General features: G+C 55.1%; 1 protein-coding gene across 3 annotated transcripts in view; it reads left to right on the top strand.

Annotated features, from left to right (window-relative positions):
* Positions 1–268: 268 nt before the first annotated feature.
* Positions 269–15,805, top strand: part of KCND3 (potassium voltage-gated channel subfamily D member 3) — a 199,853-nt gene continuing 184,316 nt past the window's right edge. The window contains exons 1-2 of one of the 3 annotated variants that reach the window (XM_074319027.1): positions 269–396; positions 7,986–9,163. In XM_074319027.1, coding sequence (XP_074175128.1) covers positions 8,058–9,163 — 1,106 coding nt within the window. In that variant the 5' untranslated portion in view covers positions 269–396; positions 7,986–8,057. Of the gene's footprint in view, positions 397–829; positions 1,404–7,985; positions 9,164–15,805 lie in introns of those variants that run through there. The other 2 variants (XM_019730429.2, XM_019730431.2) reach the window with 2 other exon arrangements.

Raw genomic sequence — 15,805 nt, 5'->3', positions numbered from 1 at the left:
TCCCGCCGCTGGGCCCTCTGGCACGTGCCGACTGCCAGCTGCCCATCCATGGGCTTCGGGGAGGGACCAGGGCTTCGGGGCGGACCAGGGTTGAGAGTTCACGCTCCCAAGTCCAGACTCTCGGATCTGGGTACTGGGTACACGTGGTGGGACAAGAAGGCGAATCCTTACCTTCGGGACGTGCCACTCGCACTCTGGGAGGAAAGCGGCTTTGATCTGGGAGAAGGGCAGTGTATACTACATCCCCATCGCCTCCCACCCCCGGGACCGACTGTCCAACCCTAGCACACGTAGCTGAGAGCTCCGAGAGCCGGAAAGCTTGCATGGTGGCAGGTTCCACGTCGCCAGGTGGCCAGGCTCGGCCGCAAGCAAGGGCTGGTGTCGCGTGGACAGTCGGTGAGAAAAAAACACCCAGTTAGGTCTCCACACACCCCACGCGCGCACACACTGGCGCTCACGGCCACCTCTCCCCCGGTCTCCAGCATACAAGCCCCTGAGCTCACACTCACGCTTACTCCGAGCTCCGCCCCCACCCCCAAACCGAGCTCACCTTGCCACGCTCACTCCCGTGCCCACCCTCGTCGCCACACAGGCTCACACCCGCGTCGGCACACTCCGCCACCTCCAGGCACACCCTAGGATTCCTCCACTCGCCCGGGGAGACGCACCAGGCTCTGCCTCGTCTCCCCGCCCCCCCCCCAACCCCCGCTCACGCGCGCACCCCTCCACACACACACACACACACACACACACTCTCACACCCACACCCTCGCGCGGGAGTCACTCCCCCTCGCACGCCCTCGCCCTGGGCACCCTTCCGCGGCGAGCCTCCGGGTCCTCCTCCTCCTCGCTCCCTCCGCTGCCTGGCGGCCCCGCGCTCTCGCACCGGGCCTGAGCCGCTCGCCCGCAGAGATCGGTCGGAAGCCCAGGGCGCAGCCTCGCTGCCTCCCCCGGACTCTCCTCTCCGCCCCGCCCGCGCCGCGCCCCCGTTGCCTCCCCCTTCGGGAGAGGGACCTCGCCAGGCAGTCCGCGGCCGCCGGGCTCTGCTCCGCGCGGCGCTGGTAGTGACGGGGGCAGGGAGCGAGCGAGCAAGCCGCGAGCCCGCGAGCCCGCGAGCGGAGCGGCGAGGCGGGGAGGGGACACGCTGCCGAACCGGGGCTGGAGCGGCGGCGGCGGCGGCGGTGGCGGCGGCGGCGGGGGAGGGAGGGGCCCACGGACAGACGGACGCACGAACCAACCGAGCGAGGGAGGGACCGAGCTAGACTTCGCCCGCGAGGAGGTGGCTGCTGGGCTCTCCCCCGCGCTGCTGGGCGCTCGGCGCCTTCGCGGCCCCCGGCTCCCGGCTCCCGGTAGCAGCTTCCTCGCGCGCGCGGGGCGCGGGGCCCGGGCTTGCTTCGCCGAAGGTAAGAGGGACGCGACCGAGCCTTCTGGAGCCAGGAAGTGTGAGGAGCGCTGCTCCCACGCCTGTTGCTCCAGCTGCCCACGCGGCACCCTCCCACTCCCGCGCCTGGGTGGGTGGGCGCTGGGGAGCCGGAAGGATTGGGGGTGGGGCCGGCGCCGCGGGGGAGCCGACAGCCGGCCCGGGGGCGTCGGCCGGCTGCGGAAGCACCGCAGGGCAGCGGGCGATGTGAGGTTGGGGGGTGGGGGCGTGTGAACCTCTGCCCTCTTTCCATTGGCCTGCCTTCCCTCGGGGGTGCCAGAGGCAGCTCCCCGGAATCCGGCGGCAGGTGGCGACGGCTTGCTCGGTCCCCCGCTCTTTGTGAGAAGAGAAGGCGAGAGATGGCTGAGGTCGGAAGCAGGGAGCAGTTTGGGGCGCTTCGCAAAGTTCTCCAGCCCGGCGAGGCTGCGGGGTGCCTACCAGTGGCTGGGGGTCCACACATCTATCAGGTCCTGCCCGACGCCGCTTCCACCCTCCGAGCCCCGGGAAAGGTCTCTAAGGGGCAACGCGGAGGGCAAGGCGGCTGGGCGGAGGGGTTTCAAAAGACTCACTTTGCGAGATGTTTATACTGGGGGTGCGGCGCGAAGGGACTGGGCAGAGAAGTTACCTGGATTCAACTAAATTCCTGCAGTTGTTTAGTGTTGACATTTGAGTCAAGTCCAAGATGTCCTGCTTTTATCCCGGGCAGCAGGGACATGTCAGCAACAGGCTGAGGTTCCGGACCTGGAATCTTACCGCAAAGACAGGGCTCTTGTGTTTCTTTAAGAGTGGGTATCTGAACTTTCGTGTGACCCTAGGCACAAAAGCGATCTGTTTATGAGACCCGGCAAGGGTTGCTAGATAGTACATGTTGGTATTTTGCACCAACGTACGTGATGTTAAATTTATGCCTTATTTACCGGTCGTTCAGAAGATCCTGGGTGTTCATTGACCGAAGCAGAGGGCCCTGGGAACACACGAAATCCATGCACAGCATGTGTACATTTCCCCATATGGACATGTTGGCGCAGGGTCAGGAATCGATGTGTTTATTTTTCCTTGTCACTACTTGAATGCAACAGAATGCAAGTACACAAGGGACCCCCAGAGGAAGAAAGATTGCTAGCTTGTTCCCTTTTGCTAGTGAGGAGGCTGGAGAAAAAGAGTTCAGGAAAGTGCGGTGGCCAGCCTAGGAGTGGCACTGTGGAAGAGGATCTGTGTGTGTGTCCCAGGCCTGTACCCAAAGATCCCCAGCTTGGCACCCTGTCGGTTTTATCCATGCTGATCCAAACCCTCTGGGCACAGGAGAAAGGCCACTGGATTGTCAGGACCCTCCCCTCCCCCAGACTGGCCCCATTCTGAGCTCAGCAATGTGATATAAAATTGTGGAAAGTAAAAGTTTCCAGAGACGCTCCACCCCCAGTGCTCTGCCGAGGTCACTAAAGGGTAGACCTTGGTGATGTGACATTTTTGCTGCCTTGAGCCTGTCCTCTGGTTAGGTGTCAATCCCCAGATAGGCTGTCTAGTCCCTTTGCCCACTTTTGGCCCTCTCCCTCCTAAACAGAAGCTGTTTAACAGGGTTTTTTACAGCAGGGGAAAATCTGTTTCCCTTTTCCAGGATGTTTTGCCTTTGTCATTTCAGCGCTCACCTGTTTTAAATGTCTCTTCCCCAGCCTCCCCCCACCCCCATCTTTCCCACTGTCAAACTCTTCTGCCAAAAACAAAAATAGCTTCAGATTTTTCATTTGTAAGGCGTCCACGTCCTAGTAAAACCTTGGCATTTGAGGCATGTGCAGTGCCATTGGCTGGAAATGGGGCCGCACTGTTTGCCTGTTGCAGAAATTCATACCCAGGTCGGCTCCAGGAGGTGTCGGAGCCTGTTGAGAGCCACCGAGAAGCCCTACTTGAGCTGGGTCATGCCTGCAGGGTTGTGTGGAGGGTATGGCTGGAATGGCCTTGGGCATGGTATCTGGTGGGACACTTTTCCTCCCCTTCCAAACCCAGACAACTCCCCCCCCCCTTAATATACACACACACAGAGAAAGTAGCAGTGGGGTAATTGCTCCTGTAGGCGTATCTTTTACTAGGTGGACAGGCCTTAAGCCTCTGGAGACGGCCTCGCTCTTGTCTGCCTTTCTTTGGGAAGATTGTCCTGGATTAATGTATGGGGTAAAGGCTTGGCCTGGGGACCAGACGCTTTTATGATAGAAAGGGGTTGTTTGTCCTTCCCCAGTTCTCAATTATTCATCTGAAAGCAGTTTGTAAAATACTCATGGCCCGTGGAGAAGAGGAGATTGGCGTGGGGTAGAGAGGGTAGGGTGATGGGGCTCAGCCTGGTGATGGAGAGGTACCAGGCACTGAGGCTTGGGAGTCAGGGGGGAGCAGCACTGGAAGAACCGGAGGGGAAGGGCATCGTCCTCTGAGGGTGCACAGCTGCATGTCTGGTCCCTGCAGGGTGTCACAGGGTACCTCCTGGCTCAGCAATCTCTTAATCTTTGCCACTCAAACCCCCTGAACGTCCTGCTTCTCTGAGCTGCATTCCAGGATAAAACAGGGATGCTAAGTGTCAGAGGTCCAGGGCCCAGGGTCTGGGGGCCTGGCCCCTGTTACCCTCCAGGGCGGCGGCCAGGCGTTCAGTGAATGAACCCAGCCTCCGGTTGCCTAGAGTTCTGAGTGATGCAGGTTGTATGCCCTGTTCTGGGCACCAGCCTCATCAGGCATTCCCAGAACTGCTTTTGCTAGGAAGAGACTCTGGCTAACTGCGTCCCCACAGCAACAAACCCAGATGCTCTACTTCCTGCTTTGCATGGGAGACGGTTATGACGAGGTCTCAGGGAACTACAGCCTGGATGTCCTGGATCCGTAGAATCAAGGATTTTTGAAGCCAAAGGGCTCCTTGTTGCTTCCTTGTCCAATTCTCTGATTTTACAGATGGGGATTCTGAGGCCCCAAGCGGGATGTTGCCTTGCTTTCCCAAGTTCAGGAGGGATCTGACAGTGGAATGCAGGGCCTCCTGACCCTGTGCTCTTGGCTGCCCAGGACGAGGGGGAGGGGAGTCTGTGCGCCCTCCGGGATCTGGAAAGTCATCTGGCAGTGAGCTGATCAATGGTCTGTTAGAAAATCATCAACTCCTGGGTCTTGGTCTCCTTACCTCTAACTTGTAGGCAGAAATGTCCACGTCATAGGTTTTTATGGGAAAAACCAAATGTTTGCTGGGATAAATCAGATGTTTGTGGGATAAATCATTGTCAGTGCCCAGTGTTAACTAAATCCAAATTGGAATTATCTGTGACCAATGTATAAATCGGGGGCCTGCTTCCCAAACTTCCCTTGCTCCTTAGAAAACCTAGCTCAGTGTGTGCTGAGAGATTACAAATTCTCCTAGTAACCCAGGAAAGTACAGGGAGTCATAAGGGTAAATGTCTTGAAGAAAGACAAAGTGCACAGGACGTGTCCCCAAATCCTCTCTCAGTGGCACATGGATTACCCACTGCCGTGGGTGAATGAGCCCCCATTCTCTCCTCAGTTCCCGTAATCAAGAGCTCATCAGGCCTGTGCTGTTTTTCTGTTCTCTCAGTGATGACATTTAGAGGGAATGTCATTGTCATTCTTCTGTGGCACCTGAATCAATATCCCTATACGAGGGAGTAGAGGAATGTGGATATTCTCCTTAGCCTGCAGATGGGGAAACTGAGGCAGCGATCTTCTCCTTGAGAAAACTCGACTGAAGGCAGAGTGAGTCAGAGGCACGTAAATTGGATTCTTTTGACCCAGATCTGTCTTCAGAGTTTACTGTTTGAAGAGAGAATGCCCACCCTTGGAAACCTCTGAAATATAGTAGCAAGGCATGGAGTAAAACTGATGGAAGGCAGATGGCAACTGCAAAATCAGGGTCTGCAGTCTGAGCACTTACGGCCGCAGTGCACTGTGCCACCTCTTCGGTTGTCATGCACAAATTGAGGTGTCATGGTCTTTTAGCCTTGAGGCGCTTAGTATGGGACGGGGAAAGCAGGGCAGTGGCCTGGCTGTGCCCTTGGGCTCCACATTGAGTCTGCCAGGGTTTAAATCTCTCTGCCTACTTATCACATCCTTTAGCACAACTCCTGCTTCGTCTTCCTCATCTGCAGAATGGGAGCGACAATGGTGTCTGCCCCCTTGGATTGTCGGTGGGGTCAGTTGAGAGGGTCCATGCAAGTATGTGACACTGCGCCTGGCACTCAGTCAGCCCTCAGTACACATCAGCGATTATTCTCCTGCAGGGAGACCTTGAGAAGTGGTGTGGGCTACATGGCCCGTGGTGTGGGCTCAGTTGGCCCCTTGTGGGATCCCCGTGCTGCCCCTTTCTGGCTGGCAGGCTACTGAACTTCAGGCAGGCTCTTCCTCCGAGGGTTGCTGTAAGGATGGGTGACCCACAGGAGCACCCGGCATAGAGGAGCTGCTCAGTTATTGTTAGCCATGATTATTAATAAGACATAGGAAGTGTCTGTAACCCAAGCCAGAGGGTGACGCGTGCTAGAGAGGAGGGGCAAACACAGTGCTGAGAGCCCAAAGGAAGCGAGAATTTCATCGTGGGGAGAAGAAGGGGCATCACAGCAAGAGTGAGGAATAGGTAGGGTTCTAAAAGGAGGGGTGACGGGGAGGATAGTGCCAACAGAAGGAAGAGTGCCCCGACACTGACCCCCACAAGGTGTGTGCGTGAACCGGGCTATGGTCTTGTTGCTGAAGGCCAGGATGGGTGCATGGCGGCTGGAATGGTAAGCCAGGATCCCACTGTGGAAATGCTGGAATGCCGGCTCAAAGAGTTCGGACTTGATTTTGTATGCCGTGATTTTGTTACGCACCGTCAGAACCTTGCTTGGGGCATTGACTGAGCAGAATGGATTTCTGGGGAACAGGAGAAACAGAACAGTTTGGGGGTGCTGGGATGAGAGATAAGCAGGCCAGTGGGAAGGGGGCCTGAGGCAACTGGAGCCTTAATGAGAACAGTAAGAGCCGTTGTCTCGTTATTTGGCAACTCTGGGTGCAGCAACGAGGAAAGTGACCAAGGTGACAGGCCTTGGGTCAGGGATGCTGACAGCAAAAGGTAAAGAGCAGCTTTTTGCAAGGAGGGAGATCTGGGTTAAACCTGGCCTGTTTCAGAGGCGTCCAGTGGGAAAGTCTAGTGGCCGTTCAGACATCCTAGAAAAGCCGGGAGTCAGGAGAAGAAAGCAGGTTGACAGGGAGAGAGAAAGCTCAAATCCCATTACGAGACTCACCCCTGCTTTATTTCTTTAAACACAGAGTTGAACCAGAGGGTCCAAATAATTCTGAGTCAGGATTGGTGCTGTGCAATCCGTTTAGGATTAGAGAACACGAGTGTCAACCCCTACCCATTTCCCATGGCTGTGACGTGTGTTTCTGTGTCACCACATGTCTTCCCACAGATGGTGTACATTTGGGGATTGCAGAGTCATCTCACTATCTCGTCTTTAAAAAGTCAGATCTGGGAAGGTAAATCTGTTTCCCAAAGCCAAATATAATTCTCTGTGCCTCTGTTCCCTCCATCCACACAGGTGTACACAGTGTGCTTCGGAGAGCAGTGGGTGAAGGGACAAGGTAGCCCAGCACTGAAGGAACCTCTGAGGGTGGCATGGGGCCAGGTGAAAGAGGCTGGCATAAGAGAGAGTATTATTATATAAGCCAAGGGAGCTAAGGATGGTGGGCAGATGGAGACGGGCGGCGAGGAATCTGGAGATGGCAGAAAGCGTGGGTCAGCTTCCTCTGGGAGGGAGCGGGGCGATGCAAGGAAGGCAGGTGAACCAAGAATCCAAGCGTCCCTTGACAGGCTGGGGAGGGGACATTGCCCAGCCTCGTAGCCTCCCCACATCTTTCTATCATGGCTCTGAGGGTCCCTGAACACTAGGTTGCTAGACGTCCCAGAGAGTAGCACTCCACCAGGGACAGCCTTCTCCATAGGACTTGGGGACAGAGCTCCACCACGCACTGGCCTACTGTAGTCACCTGCCATCTCAGAGAATTTTCCAGCCCTGGGCCTGCCCCAGCCTCCTCTTCCCCAGTGAGGAGTAGAAAGCATGTGTTTACCTGATCTCCTTCATCCACACCCCTTTCCTGATTACCCTGGTGGGTGAAGAGTGAAATAAAAATTAGCTTGTTTATCCCACTTTGAAATTCGTTTAATGAGAACTCATTTACCCTCTCCCAATTTAAATTCGTAATAACGCCATAACCTTTCAGAGCTGATTATTTCCCGTGTCTTCCCAGATCTTCCTGCTAAGGAGGCTTTCCCTCCACATGCGCCTGAACTCTTGGAACTGACAATTTGTCAGGCAGGCGACAACATCTGGCGATCCCACCCAGCTGCACTGCCCCATGCCACGCGCCCTCCCTGCCAGGGGAGGACGGGAAAGAACCAAGGCCTCTTTCGTGGGTGGTGATTTCAGTTTAATTCCTTTGCCTGTGCAAGACTTTGGCTGTTTCCCTCCCCGAGGACCCTTCCCCGTGTCCCATTCCCCACTGGGGAGTCCATCATGGACTCACCGGGTTCTCTGTTCTCTCCTCCTGTCTCTAGGGGTCGCTGAACTAACTCCAAGCTGGTGTGCCCAGGGCCTGCACAGTGGCCGGCCCGAGAGCTGGAGTCACCATGGCGGCGGGAGTGGCGGCCTGGCTGCCTTTCGCGCGGGCTGCGGCCATCGGGTGGATGCCAGTGGCCAACTGCCCCATGCCGCTGGCCCCGGCGGACAAGAGCAAGCGGCAGGATGAGCTGATCGTGCTCAACGTGAGCGGGCGGCGGTTCCAGACGTGGCGGACCACGCTGGAGCGCTACCCGGACACGCTGCTGGGCAGCACGGAGAAGGAATTCTTCTTCAATGAGGACACCAAGGAGTACTTCTTCGACCGGGACCCTGAGGTGTTCCGCTGCGTGCTCAACTTCTACCGCACCGGCAAGCTGCACTACCCGCGCTACGAGTGCATCTCGGCCTACGACGACGAGCTGGCCTTCTACGGCATCCTGCCCGAGATCATCGGGGACTGCTGCTACGAGGAGTACAAGGACCGCAAGCGCGAGAACGCCGAGCGCCTCATGGACGACAACGACTCGGAGAACAACCAGGAGTCCCTGCCGTCGCTCAGCTTCCGCCAGACCATGTGGCGCGCCTTCGAGAACCCGCACACCAGCACGCTGGCCCTGGTCTTCTACTACGTCACCGGCTTCTTCATCGCCGTGTCGGTCATCACCAACGTGGTGGAGACGGTGCCGTGCGGCACGGTGCCCGGGAGCAAGGAGCTGCCGTGCGGCGAGCGCTACTCCGTGGCCTTCTTCTGCCTGGACACCGCGTGCGTCATGATCTTCACCGTGGAGTACCTCCTGCGGCTCTTCGCCGCGCCCAGCCGCTACCGCTTCATCCGCAGCGTCATGAGCATCATCGACGTGGTGGCCATCATGCCCTATTACATCGGCCTGGTCATGACCGACAACGAGGACGTGTCGGGCGCCTTCGTCACGCTCCGGGTCTTCCGCGTCTTCCGCATCTTCAAGTTCTCACGACACTCCCAGGGCCTGCGGATCCTGGGCTACACGCTGAAGAGCTGCGCCTCGGAGCTCGGCTTTCTCCTCTTCTCCCTCACCATGGCCATCATCATCTTTGCCACTGTGATGTTTTACGCCGAGAAGGGCTCCTCTGCCAGCAAGTTCACGAGCATCCCGGCCTCCTTTTGGTACACCATTGTCACCATGACCACGCTGGGGTAAGCGGGTGCTGGTGGCCTGGAGCAGGGCGGAGGGGGGGTGGGGGGGTTGGATGGGACCGTGAGGCTCTGGGTGGGAAGAGGGTCGGGCACAGGAGGCCAGAGTGGCGTATCCAAGTTGTGGGCGCATCAGAAGATGGAGGCACGTCAGTGATTTGTTTGGGGGGCACTGGCTTGCTCTCAACTGAGCTTTCTTTTGGGAGTGGGGCCTGTGTTTTATGAAACATGGAAAAAGTCAGCGTTTCTTTATTCCGACACACATTCTGTGCATGTGTGTATGTGGGGTGCGGATGGGAGTGGTCATTGCTGCCCTTTTACATGCATCTGTGCGTATAAGGGCTGCCATGGGGAGAAGAACAGGGCAGCGGTGGGGAGGAACAAAACTGTGAGAAGTTTGGGGAGTGTCGTAAGGAGGGTACAGGTTTCCTTTAACAGAAGACACGGAGAACCCTCTTTCTGGATCCTTCCTGCATTTCTTCTTTGCAGTGTATTTGTAAGCTGTTTTCTGTTTTGCCTTACTTTTCCTTTCTGCTGCCACAGATGCTCAAGGGTTCAGTAGCTCCGAGCAGACTTTCTGTAAGTGACTTTGAACGTGGGTTTTCTGAAAAGCAGGGCGCCCCCGTTGTTTTTCTCACCAAAGGAGGAGTGGTCTTCCTTTCTCAGCCCCACTGTGATTGAATGACCCAGCCTACCTGGGCAATCGCAAGATGGTCTGAATGAGTCACGTGGCCAGATACAGATGTAACAATGTTGTCAACAGGAGGTCACGCTGTCCCTTCCATCTCTCAGAAGTTGCCTCTCCAGCTGAGGTCACAGAAATGTGTTTATGGTGCTGGGGTGTGAACTTTGCATCAGAGGAAGGGGGCTCAGGAAGGAGATTATACTCTTGCCCCCAATGGATTCAAGCCAATGAGGGCAGCTTTATGGAGACATGTATTTCTTAGGGTTTCTGCTTCATGTTACAAGTCACTGAAGGTAATGCAAACCCCCTTCACAATTCATATGCTGGGTCTATATTTGCTCAGCCCAGGAAGCGTTATATTGCTGACGGAGAATTCGTGAAGCTTTTTATTTGGTCTTTGACAATTCAGTTGGTGGCGTCCTGGTGATTCGATTTTTTCCTGGCTGAAACCCTGTGGGGCTGGCGTTGGTTTTGCCGTAGTGTTTCATGTGCTTATTGGGAATGACTGAGCAAGTGACGGGACCTGATAAAATGATTACATGTGTCATTCTGACACATAGGAGGGAGCAATGGGGAGAGCAAGCGGTGTCATTGTCCATTTGTGAAGGCCACATTTGATGAGGGCATTCCCTTTACTTCTTGTCTGTGTGACAGAGGCCATCCTGCCCCTTCCTCCAACACACACCCATACACACACCCACCCACACACACACACACACACACACACTCCTTCAAATAAGTCCCACTGAGAGTGGCTAAGAATGGCTGGTCATTTGACCTTGTCTCTCTTGGCTCAGGTGGAGATGTGGGCTTTTGAGCACAGTGGGATATTAGCGAGCTGGCCACCATGTCAGGAAATGGAGGCCCATTTGCCCCTTCTTGGCTGAGCCTGGCCTTTCCTGAAGGGGACCTACTCCTGGCCAGGACCTCCATGGCCACGATTCTGATGTGGCCCTAACTGTCCAGCGTCCTCACGTACCCCCTGGTGGGACGCATGACACAGAGTGATGCCTCAGAATGCCATGGGGAGATGCATGGGGGTCAGAGTTCAAATGGGGTTGTTTCAGAGGACATAAGTGGCAACTTTAGTGGCCACCTGCCCAACCTTTTATTAGTAGTAGAGCAGCACACGTGTGTCTATTATACGTCAGCAGTGCGCTGAGCACTTTGCATCTATTATCTGTTTAAGTCGTCACAACAGGCCTGCAAGGTAGGACAGACTCTATACACTTTTGTAGATGCAGAGGCTCAGAAAGGTTAAGTAAATTGCTGTAGTCACATAGCAGGTCAGGGGCAGAACTGATTTTCAAATACCAGTCTGGTGGTCTCCGTCCAGTGTCCTTTCCCTTTTCACTCACCACTCCACTTGTCCCCATGCCATCAGGGCCCACAGGTGGGAATCAGCACTTCAGAGTCACTGCTGTTTATTATGGCCTCAGGGTATCAGAGTCTATTCGAGTCACATTGCTATTCAAGAAAGTATCTGTGCCACAAGTAGCACATGGCAGGCACCGTTCTAGGCACACGGGGAATTTATAAATAAAACATTTCCTTCTGGCATGTTGAAATACTGCCTTCAAATGAATGGCTGCTTTCCTAGCAAATTCAGTGTTTTGCTGTTACTGGGGAGACCACGGGTTTCCTTTGGCATTCACCTTGTAGATCCAGGGGCAAGTCGAGCAGCAGGATATGGACGATCTTCGCTTCACATTTACTTTCTTAGGTGAGAGTAAGGGGACTCTGCCAGAAAGTGAAGGCAAGGAGGATGGGAAGGGTACCTGCACGAGAGGAGTGTGGCTCCCCCAACTGTGGGCCTCTCACCGTTCCTTCCCCCATGCATCAAAATGTCTGGCCTCAGGGAGGAGAAACTCGTGTGCACAAAAGGCTTCGGCCTTTAGTCGTGTCCCCCGTAACCTCGTAAGTAAGGGAAAGCAGGCTTTTTCTTCCCCTCCGCCCTGGCCGGTGTCTCCCGATGCCCAATTGAGCTGCTTTGACTTTGACCTGAGTTGCCAGTTGGAAATATCACCAGGCTCATTGCTTGGCTATACATAGCTGAGGATTGGCAAAATGCTTTTCCATGGATAGGTCAAGGTGAGCGGGGCGTCTCTTCCCCTTGCTTCGTCTGATAGTGTTCTCAGACCTTCCCGTCCTCTCTCTAGGGTGGACCCAAGATTTGTGCTCGGCCCCAGCCCTGGCCCCCTGGGAGAGGAGGGCAGCCCTCACCGGGTCTTCTTGTTCTTTTCGGAGGTCATACCAAGTCAGCCCTGGAAACCTTTTCCTCTCCCTTGGCTGGCTTCTGTCCTGAACACGTTCACTGGCTAGTGTGTAGGCTTGTTAACCATTCCAGAAAGCCTGTCTTTTTCTTACTTTTCCTGGCATTTGAGCCCCGAGCGGCCGTGGAATACCGAGGGCCAATATTCTGCCATGTTCCCCGTTCTGTCTGGTTGCTTCCAACAGCTCCCAGCAGACACTTAGTTCTTCCTGTCTCCGGTCCCTCCCCACCCTAATCCTTCCCCGAGCTCTGTTTCCAGTCTGGAGAGACGGTCTTCAGTTCCTCTGCAGAGCAGGGCTGACCGACAAGCCAAGGGCCATGTGCCCAGTGAAGAAGGTAGCTCTTCTGACCCAATTGCCATTCTGCCTGCTTTCCCAGCACTCGCTGATGAATTCCTCAGGTGTCCTTGGGGAGGGGGAGCCAATTATTCCCGTGTATTTAATATCTCAAAATACCTTCAGCACGCAGAACAATAACAGCCCAGCTGCCACCAGGGCTGGAGGGGGGGCTTCCTGGGCTGGGGGGGAGATGCCTGTGCTCAACCCACGTTTCCCTCATGCCCCCTTGACAGTTGGGCTCCCAAATGCCCCATTAAAGGATTAATTTCTCTGCTCATAATTGATGCTATAAATAAAATAAATCCTCAATTATCTCAGTTAACAGAGAGAAGGGATAACACAGAACTCCCAATATTAAATAAGACTAACATCTTATTTGGGGAATTTAGTTCAGGAATGTATTATATGTCAGAGGCTTTTTCAAAGCAGATTTTCCTTCTTCTCTCTGACTGTGCTTGGTATCATAATTGACCTGGTGCCTGAGCCAATTAGTGGGTGAAGCTTTGTGGGGGGGGGGAAGAGGGCGGTACCTGGAGGGCCACCGAGGGCCAGCTCCAGGCCTGGATGGGATGAGGCCCTCTTGGATATTTTCGGGAGGGGACATTGGGCTTGGGAAGGACACAGGGCAGCGTCGCTCCTGCTGTGTCCGGTTGGCCCACTACTGCCCGGTTGGCTTGGTTATATAATTGACACCGGCAGCCTATTTGTCACCCCACACCCTGAGATGAGAATGCTTTGACAGTGTCCAAAAATCACTTTAACAAAAACAGAATTGATTTTTACTTCTTCTGAGCGCGAAGCAGCCTCCGGGCTATTTGCATTTCCCTTTAAAACATAATCCTGGAAGGGGCCTGCCTGCCTGAGGTGTGGGGAGACAGGGAGCAGAGTCAGGGAGATCAATACAGGCTCAGCACAAAGTGGGGTGCTTGACCAGTCTCCCCCAGAAGTGGAGCCAGTCCGAGACCTGTTTTTGTTTACCCTTCAGTTCCTGAAATGCTGGCTCTGTCTTCATCCACTGCCTTTGGGACCCACCAACCCCCCTTCTAACTCCCAAGGGCCCTGGCCCAGGACGCTGGCCAGCAGTGCCCACCTGGAAGGTGGTGGGTCCCTACCCAGCGGGATCTGGCCATAGTGCACTCACCAGGAATGAACGACCTCAAGGTCTTTTCTTGGTTGGACATTTCTTAAGTTCTCTGGTGCTAAAATTCCCAAGGGAGGGTACAGACCTGCATCCCTACAAGGAATCACTCATCCTCTCAACATTTGAGTGCCTACTGTGGAGGGCAGCACAGTAGGTCTGAGAATATACAGGCCCTACGATTGCACGTCAGCCCAGTGTAAGGTATGGACAAAATGAATTGAACGAGACTCACTTCTTTTCCTTTGGACCCCAACGAGAAAGGGCGGGAAGAGCAGTAAATAGACCGTGGGTCAGAAGACAGTCCTTTGCTCCCTCTTCCTGCCTCTCCAGAGACTACCTCACACTCTGCTCCGTGTCCTGCTAACTCCCGCCATCCTTCCGAACTCAGCCCAGCCCCAGCTCCTCCAGAAGGCCTTCCCCGCCCTCCAGAAGCTCAGGGCCGTCCCCTTGCCTCCCACCGCTGCCCTTGCGGACCTCAGTCTTGTCTATGGCCACATTTTATTAACTTGATGTGTCTTTCCCCCAGGATGTGAGCTCCTCAAGGGTAGAACTTTATGCCGAAGGTCACTGTGTGATCCGCTAGGGCCTGGTGTGTAGTAGGCCTCAGTAAATATCTGTGCGACCAAACTTACCCCAGCTTACCCATCTTCAATTTTATCATTTGCTGACCATTTCCTGGCCAGTGTCGGAGCCGATGAAAGTGCTATTCAGATGTGAGCCAAGCAGGACCTCTGTGTTAGCAGGGCAGAGATGAGAAGGCCAGGCAGGGCATTCTCTCGTTGTGATGGCAGCCGTAGCAGGGTTGGGGCATTCTTGCAAGGGAAGTTTAAACCCTTGTCCCTCACTATTTTGGGTTACTTGGCCATGTTCCCCACTGTAGATTTGGGGGCCAGGGAGGAACAGAAAGGGCACCGTACGTAAGACCCTTACCCATGAAGTTTCCCTCCGTTCAATTATTTATTCAACACATGTTTATTGAATAGCTGCTAGGCACCGGGAAAAGAGCCACAGCAAAAAAAAAAAAAAAGATAGTCTCTGATCTAGTGGAGGAGACCAGACAGTAAATTGATAAATAAATACATTCCACGAGACAGCAGTTCATGCCATAGAGAAAAATAAAGCCTGATGTGCTACAGGGGAGTTGTGAGTGTGGAAGGTGTTGGAGCAAAGGGAGTTGCTCTTTTATTCGAGGTCAAGATGGCCTCTCGGATAAGGCGACGTTTGAGCAGAGACCTGAAGGAACGTGGGTGACTTGGGGAACACTGAATGCAAAGGCCATCGAGCCGGATCCTTGCTGTGCTAGTCTTGGAAAAGCAAGAAGGTTCTACTGGTGGAGCAGGGGCAGGAATGGGGAAAGCAGCTGTGCTGGGCCCTCGCAATCACCGCCAGCACTTTGTCCTTGGCCGTTTCCTAACCTGCTGGGAACGGGAAGCCACCAGAGGGTTCTGAGTCGACCTGACCTGTGCTCTAAAACAATCACTGGGGTGCTGGGCGGTGAATACATGGTAGGGAGAAGCTACCACAATCACCCAGGCAAGAAGTGCTGGTGGCTGGGACCGAGGATGGTGCCAGTGGCGGTGGGGGAGGTGACAGAGTCTGCATATATGTGAAGGTAGAGGCAACAAGAAGCTCATTCTGGTCCTGTCCCCACCATGCCAGCGAAAAGCGTCCCCAGCTCCCGACAGCCCAGAACACACAGCCCTAAAGACCTTCTCCACTCCTGGGAGAAGCATTTACGAGAGGCGTCAAGGCACTGCCAGAGGGCTCCAGGGCCCAGGGCAGCTGAGAGCCCGCCTGGATGTCCGGCCCAAGAGCAGAGTTGGAGCATGGATGGACGTCTGCGAGCAGGGCTGGGCTGCACCTATGCCTGGATTGAGGTTTCCTTTCAAGCCAGGCAGCATTAACCGAGCGCCTGCCGAGGGCTGGACACCACCCTGGGGGCAGTCTTGGCTCAGAAACAGAGAGGCCACTGGCTGAGTCGGGGGCTGTGGTAGCTGCTTAAGCAGAGGGGCTGGAGGAGGGCTTCAGGGCGGCAGAGGAGGGAGAGAAGCATGCATACAGTTGGGACACGCACTTTCTGGGTACTTCACACCAGGGACATCACGTTAGAATGGTCTTCTGAGCCAGCCATTCACATTGCTGCAATTGCTGGAAAGGGGTTTCCAGGCTGGCGCCCGTTGCACCGGAATCTTCAAAATCCATCTCAGTC

The sequence above is a fragment of the Rhinolophus sinicus genome, linkage group LG14 (genome assembly GCF_036562045.2).
Source record: "Rhinolophus sinicus isolate RSC01 linkage group LG14, ASM3656204v1, whole genome shotgun sequence".
NCBI classification, from domain to species: Eukaryota; Metazoa; Chordata; class Mammalia; order Chiroptera; family Rhinolophidae; genus Rhinolophus; species Rhinolophus sinicus.
Note: the sequence above shows the minus strand (reverse complement) of the source record. Positions and strands in the feature narration are given on the sequence as shown.